Source organism: Echeneis naucrates, chromosome 7, assembly GCF_900963305.1.
Source record: "Echeneis naucrates chromosome 7, fEcheNa1.1, whole genome shotgun sequence".
In the NCBI taxonomy this organism is placed as follows: domain Eukaryota; kingdom Metazoa; phylum Chordata; class Actinopteri; order Carangiformes; family Echeneidae; genus Echeneis; species Echeneis naucrates.
In genome coordinates this window covers 5,845,630-5,856,045 of record NC_042517.1, presented here as the reverse complement: position 1 = coordinate 5,856,045, position 10,416 = coordinate 5,845,630, and the positions used below count along the sequence as shown (strand labels likewise).

General features: G+C 40.9%; 1 protein-coding gene across 1 annotated transcript; it reads right to left on the bottom strand.

Annotated features, from left to right (window-relative positions):
• Positions 1-2,293: 2,293 nt before the first annotated feature.
• On the bottom strand, positions 2,294-10,416 carry dedd (death effector domain containing). Its single transcript, XM_029507324.1, has 5 exons — positions 10,293-10,416; positions 8,213-8,845; positions 5,985-6,089; positions 5,731-5,868; positions 2,294-5,151 (listed from the first exon to the last, which is right to left on the bottom strand). Exons 2-5 carry the CDS (start codon positions 8,772-8,774, stop codon positions 4,745-4,747), a joined length of 1,212 nt encoding a protein of 403 aa, XP_029363184.1. The 5' UTR covers positions 8,775-8,845; positions 10,293-10,416; the 3' UTR covers positions 2,294-4,744.

The following is a 10,416-nucleotide window of genomic DNA, read 5'->3' as shown; positions in this document are numbered from 1 at the left end:
AAGTACAGATGATCAAGCGTCACACTGTCGTCTCCTTCTGAAAAAGCAGAAGCCATGAAGAATCTGGGATGTTTTTCCCCATCAACAAGGCCCCACTGCCATTTACTGAGCCACTGTACTGTCACTCTTCATCTTTGCACTGCCACCTCATAATATCAGTTTCTACTCTTGCAACATATTTGTTGTCATTGGAAACACTTTTTCAATCAACCGAACAAGCAAATTGTTGCATTAAATCCAGCTTGGTCACTAAACAATCTACACACAGAGGAACTTATTGCACTTAAATGCAATTCAACATTATAGTGTGATGTAACCTTTTCACTTTAATGGCAACAGGCATGTCGTACAATGTTAATTTTGGTGTTTGGATTAATTTTATCTGATTTTACTGTGTTATGTTGCTGGTCTGATTTGAACATGCAGAGACAAGGACTCCTGTGGTTTTGGGTGGAGAACCAGCTGGATTGTGTGTGACCTCTATCTGAATATTTTGTCTGATAATGTTGTCTGATCATTAAGTGTCAACACTTTGCTCTTTAAGTTCAAGTATTTAAAATCAGGACCATAAATATTTGGACATTGACACAGTTTTTAGCATTTCAGCCCTGTGCACCACCACAGTGGATTTGAAATGACATTGTGCTTTAAGTGCAGACTTTCAGCGTTTCATTTGATGGCATTTACATCCAAATCAGGTGAACAGTGCAGGGATTACAACACATTTTATGTGCACTCCACCTTTTTGTCACTTTTAATACTCCAAATCCTTTGCAGTCAATGACAGCTGTAGACATCAGCAGGAGCTGGGTGTCATCCTGGGTGATGCTCTGCTAAGCCCGGACTGCAGCTGTCTCCATTTCCTGCTTGTTCTTTAATTTTTTTTTTTTCCCCTTTCAGTTTTGTCTCCAGTGGATGAAATGCATTCAGTTGGATTCAGGTCAGGTGATTGACTTGGCTATTGTAGAACATACAGTCTTCTCCCATTAACTTTGACATGCCAATCTACTGGAGAGTCTTTTTGGTATGGCCAGATGTTGTGAAGGGCTTTTTCTTGACCAAGGAAAGGATTCTTCTGTCATCCACGATCATCTGGGTCTTTTGGCATTGTTCAGCTCACCAGTGCGTTCATTTATGTTAAGAACGTACCATTTAGTCAATTTGGCCACACAAAATGTGTTGCTCTCTCTGAGTTTGTTTTGATTCTTCAGGCTTCCTTCACTGATACTGCAGGCTCTTTAGATTTCATGAGAGTTGACCAAATTCCAAACACCACACTTGAAACAAACTCTGGACCTTTTGTCTGCTCCTCGTAATAACACATACCTGGCTGTGGATCAGCTGAGCTTCCAATAGTTCAATTACTTTTAGTCCATTAAAAAGGTGGCCTGCAAAGTTTACCTGCTTTGGATGTAAATACACTCAAATAAAGCTGAAAGTCTGCACTTAAAGCGCCTCTTGATTGTTTCATTTCAAATCCACTGTAGGGGTGCAGAGCTGAAATGGGGAAAATGTTGTCCAAATATTCATGGGCCTGACTGCATAGTAAATTGTGAGCATGGTGAGAGAAAAAGCTGATGAAAAGGCAGTATGGATGTTTGCTGCTTTGTGTCTAAAAAAGCTATACCTACATATAGTTTTATACACTTCACCCCAGGTCTCCTACTGCTGTGACGCACCACTGATGTCCCTCATGGAGATCACTCCGGCTCTCCTGCACAGAAAAAAAAAAAAAAAAAAGACCACAACTGACCAATTTAAGAACGTGTAAAACCATCTGTGAAAACTCCTCATTGTTCACAGCAATCTGTTTGATCCATTTTGTACTAAGATGGCTCACGCTGCCTGGGAGCAGACCTCAGTTCACTTTTATTGGTAAAAGGGTTATCAGGAACCACCAGATCTTTTATCATTTCATTTTAGTGTATGTGATCAAAACAAGGAATATTGTTCACACCCACATTCATTACATTCAGTCTCTGCAAGAACATTAATGGCACAAATAAACTGTCAGCAAGGACCTGATGGCCGGATTTTGCCTTCATTGTGGATCATCCTCACGCTGTGAATCTGACGAGCTGTGAAGAAAGAAGCAGGTACAGGGAATGAGGACACACTGAAAAGAGAAATGAGATGCACTTCTCACGCCTAAACCAAGAACACAGGCTCTGTGTCACTGACAAGGTCAGGCCACAATTAGAAGCAGAAAGCTGTTGAAATCTCCACTGTGTATTTTCTTGCCAATTCATTTCCGTACGTGTCATGATATTAAAAAAATAAACAGGATTGGGACTTGAACAAAACCCATCCATCTCATTTATTAACAGTCATACTTACTGATTTTCTCAGAAATGCTAAATTAGCGTAATAAAATCAGACATCCAAGTTATTTACAAAATGTTAGCAGTGTGAGTTTCTATGAGACTTCAGGCGATCATAACAGGTTACATGCAAATTTGCTTAAAACACAGCTGCATTTAACAACTAAGATACAATCAACATAATAAACACAAACCTATATAATAGATACTAACTTTCAACCTCATGAAATTCCACTGGGGTGAAAATATAAAATGCAGGCCTGCTCTGTGTAGCTCCATTCAACCATGACTTGCATGTTCTCATATGTACCATGGATGGTATGAGAGCAAATATAAGATAGGGCATCTTTATATATTTGGTAAATACATACACTGAACCTTTAATAGGGAACATAAAAACAGTCCACCAGTGAACAAACTGATGGTAAACTGGACAATTACATTTTAAAACCAGAGACAAAGTCAGATCACAAAGATTTGGCAAGAAGACAGATGTACATTTGTAATGCAGCTAGTAAGGAGACCAAGATGTCAGGACTGGATAGTCATGGACAGTCAAGAACCACCTCATATCATACTTTGCTGACAAAGTAAAATTTTATGCTACTGAATATGATCTTGTGTCTTCTTGCCGAGACACAGAACATGTCAAATATTAGGATCACAGGCATTCAAACTGGAACTCCTCTAAAATGGCACTCGCTAATCTGCTTCGGTAGCAAATGAAAAATAATTTCATTTTAAAATAGCATTACGCTAATACTTCACTTCTCTGATATTTATCACCAATATCAAACATTTCCAAACTGAGGTACTGTGAGTTTTCTTTAACTCAGAAGCAGATGTTGTCCAACAGTGATCGCACTTCATTCATGCCACAACTGAGGAATTTGTTAAATGTTAAACAAATATATTGCTGCCATGACACCAGTGGCCATTCCAGCCAGGTCTCAATTCACAATGAAGCCAAATAAAAACTGTTCAGGGCCTGTAGAAGTGTTTCTCAAATCATAACCATTCAATAAGTGCCATGTCACATGTAGAGAGATAGAATTTCAAGGATAACAACATTTCAGGGGGAAAAGTTGTAGCGTGATTGTGCAGCCTCTCTTAGAGCCTTGCATGAGGCTTTCCTGTTGATTTGAGCAACTGTCTTTAGTCTCCAACACTTCATTGGATTTATGGTAGCTAGAGGTCAGGCTGTTCTGGGTGTTGTCCAACAACTACAGAGGTTAATGAAGTGCATTTTATGGCTGCATGAAATGAAATCCATCAGTAAACATGTCAACATTTACTAGTCACAGGAATCCACCAAAGTAAATATCTCCTGTTGATCCAAATCATAAAGAAATTCCCATTTTGGTAAACTTGCATTTGAGTAAAATGGGTGCAGCTAGAGGAATATCATGTTCAAGATCTATGATAAACCTATTTATTATTATTATTATTATTATGTTGGTCCATCCTCTTTTTCTTAATCACATCCTGTGGAGAGGCCACAGGCAGGGGCATGTGAAGACCAACTACACCCTTAGCCACCAAAAGACAATAGTATCCACAGGTAAGACAGCTGAGGACTTTGACTCTAAATGGGTGAAACATCTTAAACTCTACAACACCAAGCTGACCTCACGTGGCAGACATTCTACTACCTGCACAGCTGAATTGACGTTCCACACGCTAGCTATGATTTTCTCTTTCTGTTAATTTATTATTAAATGTCATTTCAAATGTTTCAAAATTCAGTTATATCACAAGTGAACATTAGTGAGAGGGGAAGTGAGCAGAGGTCCAGCATTACTAGCTGAAGCTGAGACTGGCAGTGATTTACAAACCCAAAGCAACAGCAAATGATGAAGCAACACAGAGAAATCTCTCCTTGGGTTAAACCTGTCAGTCTGTAATGAACAACAGCAAAAAAAAAAAAAAAAAAAAAGAAGAAAAAAAAAAGAACCAGTTTAACAATAAGGTACAACTCCCACTGGGAGTAACTCATCAGCGTTAAGCAGGTTTCCTGGATTGAAAATAACTCCACTTTTAAACAGGAGTATTAGCGTTAACAAAAGTTTTTCAATGAGCTAACACACCAGAAATAAGAGTTTAGTTAGAGTCAATGCATGTGAGATCAGTGATCTCGTCTCATTGAAGAAAATGAACAGTTTAGGATTAAAAAATAATGCCAGCCTGTATGCATCACCTGCATCATTTTTGCGAACATAGCTCCCAATCACTTTGCATGCTACGCTTAGAGGTGCCAAGTAAATAAACTATAAACTTAGCTCTTTCTCAAGAAGTCAACGGGTGGCTGGAAGTCCTTAGTTCCTTTCAGACATACACTCCAGAGGCACCTCAAATGACACATCTTACTCTGTAGGGGAGGCACAGCAGCGCTTCTCTCATATGCGACCACCTTGAGAATGTGTCTAAGATACAGAGTGTTTGCTGCATCCTGGTGGGCTCCCGCCACCTGTGACCAAATTACAGAGCAGTTTGCGTCGCCCAGCCTGGTAGTCCTCCTCATCAACGTTGACCAACAGTTTTATAGCCTCATGGCCCACAGCCTGTTTTAGGGAATCTGTAATAAACACCCCTTTAAGGGCCTCGAGCAAAGATCCATTGATGTAGTCCCTCCAGAAGGCGTCCAAGTATGTGAGCTCTGAGAACTTGATGTCACAGATGATTGAGCCTAAGTCCCGAGATTTGAGGATAGTGTTGGCCTGGTTGAAGCGCTCAAACTGTCGCTCCACCGCCTCTTGTTTATTGGAGAACACGTTGCCCTGAAGTGCAGACTCATGCTGGCAGTACTCAGCACGAACCCGGAGGCGAATATCTGAGAGAAGAGGACAACAAGCATCAACTAATAATGTACATGAGGGCTGGAGCAAATTAAAGAAGAAACACCAACAACACTTCATATGTAGGTCCAGTGTGTGGGACTCAGGAAACAGGATTTATTAAGTAAGATGCTGCTTCAACTTAACACTTAAGACAAACTTGTCATGCTGTGCTTTGGTCACATAATACAGTTGTAGTTACTCTGGAACTCAGGGGAGTTAAGTGAATCCAGTCTCAACCGAATTGTCAATGGAAACCAGGTGTCCAAGGCAAACAGAAAAAAATTTTTCAGGAACTGTTGTGACCCAAATCTGTAAATCCCTCAAAACAGCAGCAACAATGAAAATAATTTTTTGCCAAATTACTTACTTTAATGTCGAAAAGGCACTGTATGCTAATTTTAGTCCAGGTCTGACCTGAATGGCTACACATCATGTTTTCTTTGCATGCACACACACCACTGTGACAGTCCATACATGAAGACTCTGTTCTGCTGCTTAAGAGCATATAAGCGTTCCATAAATTAATATCAGTGGACTGTGCTCAGACAAAAACATGCCATTCTGGTTTTTACCACATGTTTGCTTCTCTCTGCAGTCGGCAGAATTATGACTTCTCTTTCGTTTGCGGTTTGGTACAGGAGGAGCTGGCTTTGTTCGAGGGGGGCCAACATGAGATCCTGACGGGGAACAGCAAATGACTGGCTGAGGACCTAAACAGTGACATTAGGTACGACATTAGTTAAATTTATGTTTCATAGTGTGTGGAGAAAGAAAAAAAAAAAAAAAAAAAAAAAACACCTTGACCACCTTTAGGCAATCCACCAACCTGATCTTTTGCGAGGAACAGAGTCCTTGCTCTGCGCTGCTCCTCTTGGTGAAATATAGCGCACTGATGTCTCTTCTAGATACTTGTCCACAGGGTCTGGGCATACTGAAACAACGGTTGATTTTTATGTCAATGATGATCGTCATTGAATTAGGGGAGGAAATACCTCATAAACACTATAAGTAGGGATGCACAATGTTATTGGCACGTTATCGGCCTATATATTTGCTTAAAAATTAACCATTTATTTCATCAGTTTTTAAAATAATTAAATAAAGGATCAGCTTCCTTGAAAAAGCACCCAAATAAGACTCCATGTTCCCAGTTTGTGGTGCAAGCATGTAGTGCCACATGATGTCATGTGGACCTACATGCAGCAGGAAAGAGGAAGCTAACATCCTTTCTGGAAAAATTTCAATATAAAATTACAGTAATAGCGTAAACACATTTATTCCTACAATTGTGTAAAAATATAGGTATTGGCAGGCGGATAAATTGGCTGTAAAATATCAGCAAAAAATCCAATATTGCGCATCCCAAACTACAAGTCAGTTGAAAGTACTACATTGGCTGCGTTTACCTACAGTTAATATTCCAACCGAAAGAGTACTACAAACGCTTACTGGATGTAATTCCTACACTATTAGCATGTGCATTGCACTTTAACACAAATTTTTTGCTGGTCCCAAGCCCGGATAAATTCGGAGGGTTGGGTCAGGAAGGGCGTCCGGCGTAAAAACTGTAGCCAAATCTAATCATGCAAGTCAAAATTACTTGCAACCCCAAATAGGGAAAAGCTGAAAAGGGACACACACAGACAGCCATAACAACATTGTGCAAGTGCAATAATGAAATTATAAGAGCTACAAAAAGTGGCGTGAGCGGAATTTTTCCGTGTAGTAAGAAAGAGAATATGGTAGTGTGGTACACCAAAACAAAAACCCCATTGTCATCATTTTCAACATTTTCAATGAAAAAGAAATGACAAACATTGCATCATTATCTGCTAAAATCATTTAACTTCTTATCCTGTCTTTGCAGTCCATATCTAATGAGGGGATCTCATCTCCACACTGCAGTCCTCAACCCCCCATTCAATGCACGAAATATACCGAATGGCTGCCAGCTAGAGGCCTTTTCACATACCCAGAAAAGGGTTTGCATGCAGTATCTACAAAGGATGTAACAGTATTGTCAAGATTTCTGTTTGGCAGAGTCTGTCAGTTATTGATTCACTCCACTGGGTCCTCGCCATGCCCTGTACCAGCCAGCAGCAAGGCCCAACCACCACAACTCAGAGCTGCTCACCACAGAACCAACACATATTTCACTGGAAAGTCTTGTTTTACTCTTTCAAACTTGTCTGAGCTGCTGTGCAGCAGCAACTGAGTAGAGACTGTAGGTTTCTCCTTTTCTGTAGGCAGAATTACCATCTTGCAGTTGTCTGCCTCCACCACCCAAACTAGTAACTATGTTGCTTTTCATCCAGCTTCGCAAAAAGAATGCATTCAGACCATTTGATTGAAATTTGATCATCATTGCTGTGTGAAGTCAGATAATGGCAAAAAGGTATTTTGAGTGGTCACCGGGACTTTGACCCTTGATCAAGAAGTCTCAAATACGCATTTAATAAACTGTGATTGAGCCAACGACACCTAACTGTCACATACATCTTCTTTGAGGCATCTTTGACCACCAGATTTCAGTCAGTCAGGTGTCTGAGTATTCTCTGAAGTTTACATGAGATTTTTGGTGGACAGTTAAAAAAAAAGCAGTCTATTCATAAAGTAAGAAACTGGTTGAAAATTTTAACTGGATTTTAACATTATCATTGCATTTTTCAAATCACAAATAATGAACATAAAAATGGATCTTACAGGTAAAGCATTACAGTTCAGTGTGGGGCACCGAGGATTTTTCCTATCTGCAAGTAACTATAGGTATTGTGTCTAGGTTAACTGGAAATCTTGATTTCAGTGCAGGCCAACATCCAACACAAGTCAGTTTATTTCTCTATGGACTACCATTCAAAGGTGTTGGCAGAACATAGTGCCCCTTCTGGACTTTAAATCAATGTAAGTCCTTGGAGCCAGATCTGGGCATACCAAGATAGTTCTCAAAACTCGGAATATGCTGCAAAACATCCAGACTGTCAATTTAAGACAGTGTCGATTATTCAATTTTATTTCAACCCTGATGCGAACACAACAAAACACGGCTTTACTTACCAGCCTGTCGTTTCCTGAGTGTGACATAAGGCAAAAGGTCGTGGCGGGTGATAATCCTTAGAAGCTGGAGAACATGCCGGAAGTTGGTCTCATCACAGCGACCCTGGCGCTCTAGGGCCAGCAGGAAATCCCTTCCACTCCTGATGCCACCACGCTCGTACTCATCAATCACATCAACAAAGAGGAATGACAGTACTCTAACATCCCGATGGGTTAGCTGGGCTCCAACTATGTCAAACATGCGGTGGAGTGAGTATAGCCCATGGGAGTTGTCCACTGCTTCCTCAGGCCATGGTTCAAACCCACCATCTCGTCTGGATAAGCTGGAGTTGATGCAAGAGGCAGAAACATTCCTGTTGGCCACCTGCCCACTGGCTACTGATGCACTGGAGCAACCTGGCCTGCTTGTCAGTGCTCTGTGTTCCAGAGGCCCAGTAGCACCACTCTGACCTGAGTGAAGCTGATTAGCCTGAATGTGAGGCCTGGCCTGCTGAGCAGAGGAGTTCTGGGCAAGTTGGGGAGGAATAACATCATTGGGGAGCTGAGGTTGCTGTGATGTCATCTCAGGAACCGATGGTGATGAGGGATGCTCAAATCCCCGCCAACTCCCGCTGACTCTGCTTGTCTAAATAGCTACGTGTACAAAGTTAGGGATCACATATAAATCTATGAGTTTATCATCAGAGGCCATCATAGCTTGATACAGAGAACTCAAACCACCCCTGCCAAGGTCAGATGCATATATACATAAATTCAAGCTAGATAGATAGAGAGAAAGAGAGAATGAAGTAATTAACCTTGGAGGGTTTAAACTGATTTTTAAGACACTTTTACATAAAATTAGAGCTCTTATGTAAATTGGTCAGGGGGGAGAGTTGATTCTTATCATAAGCATCCTGTCAGGTTTTTGTCTCAGCTTAAAACAACAATGTCATTTAAGTTAATGTAGTTGGTTGAATTCCAGGGTCCTGGTACCAAATGTACCGGCTCACTGTCATGGCTTTAGGGAGTATTTAAACCAGAGGTGTCCAAATCCGCTCCTGGGTGTTTCCTGATTCAAATGAGTGACTCCTGATCAGACTTCAGCAGAGCTTGATGACGAGCTGATCATTTGAATCAGGTGTGTTGGAGCAGGGTGACATCTGAGGCATACAGGACAGTGTCCCTCCAGGACCGGAGCTGGACACCTCTGATTTAAACAGAAGGGCTCATAGTCGTTCAGACACAGAGTTAATGAGGAAATACACAATAACCCTGAGAATGAAATAAACAACACATCAGAGATTTGCACGTTACACCATAAACATTTTTTTCAATAAAAAGGGCATGGCAGATATGTTCAGCTGGCACTTCGAAATGTGCCATCTATTGGTCATCAGGTGGATACGTTGAAAAGTACACTTTTCAACTGTGAAATAATTACGAGTAACGTTTGTTATCATGAGGCCGTTTGGACTACATACCGCTAGCTATGCTAGTTTAGCCAACTAAAACGTTGTCTATGTAAACAGGAGAGTAAATGTAGGATTAACACTTATACAGACCAAAGGAGATACCTCATATTAAGAGACCAGATACAATAATAAAAATACACAGTCTGTAATAAACAGTTTTCCGTGATTCATAACGGGTTAGCAATGAGCTAGGTACCTGGCTTACGGTAGCTAGCAAGCCAAAGATAGTTATGTGGATGTGGAGAACAGATGTGGGGTGATTTTGATGTGTGGTCGTTTCATTAAAAGCTGAGTAACCACACTGTTCTGTTATTTAAGACCATTTCAACTATAATTTGACACGGCACTGTGAATCGATGTACAATAAATACACACCGTATTCGCCGTCTGGATTTGTTGACGTTAACGTTACCCAGACTTGCTCACAGAAGGCAAAACGAAATCAGACAGACAAAACACGATGCGTTACCTAAACTAAAAGACTTTGTGTTACCCTCTGCCCTTTTAGATATTCCTGACCAGCCGTCACAAACAAAGTTCGGTAGGCCGCTACGCTAAAATACCTTTTAATGTCCAACCGAAGCGGACAGACAACACGGAGGTGTTTAGATTTAGTCAGCACGTACCTTCAAGTGTCTTTATGCGTGGCACGGATGTTTTTTCCCGGTCAGAGAGAGAAAAAAAAGAGTTTGTTTAGTGGTTGTAGTCCACAGTCATCATGGGAAAAACAAGCAGACGACTCTCGTTCTT

Excerpts from the sequence above, each read along its gene's own strand:
- dedd (XM_029507324.1), bottom strand. The coding sequence starts at position 8,774 with ATGACATCACAGCAACCTCAGCTCCCCAATGATGTTATTCCTCCCCAA. Across the intron at positions 6,090-8,212 it reads ACTCAGGAAACGACAGGCTG|TATGCCCAGACCCTGTGGAC; the intron begins GTAAGTAAAGCC and ends CCGTTGTTTCAG. Across the intron at positions 5,152-5,730 it reads CAGAGAGAAGCAAACATGTG|ATATTCGCCTCCGGGTTCGT; the intron begins GTAAAAACCAGA and ends CTCTTCTCTCAG.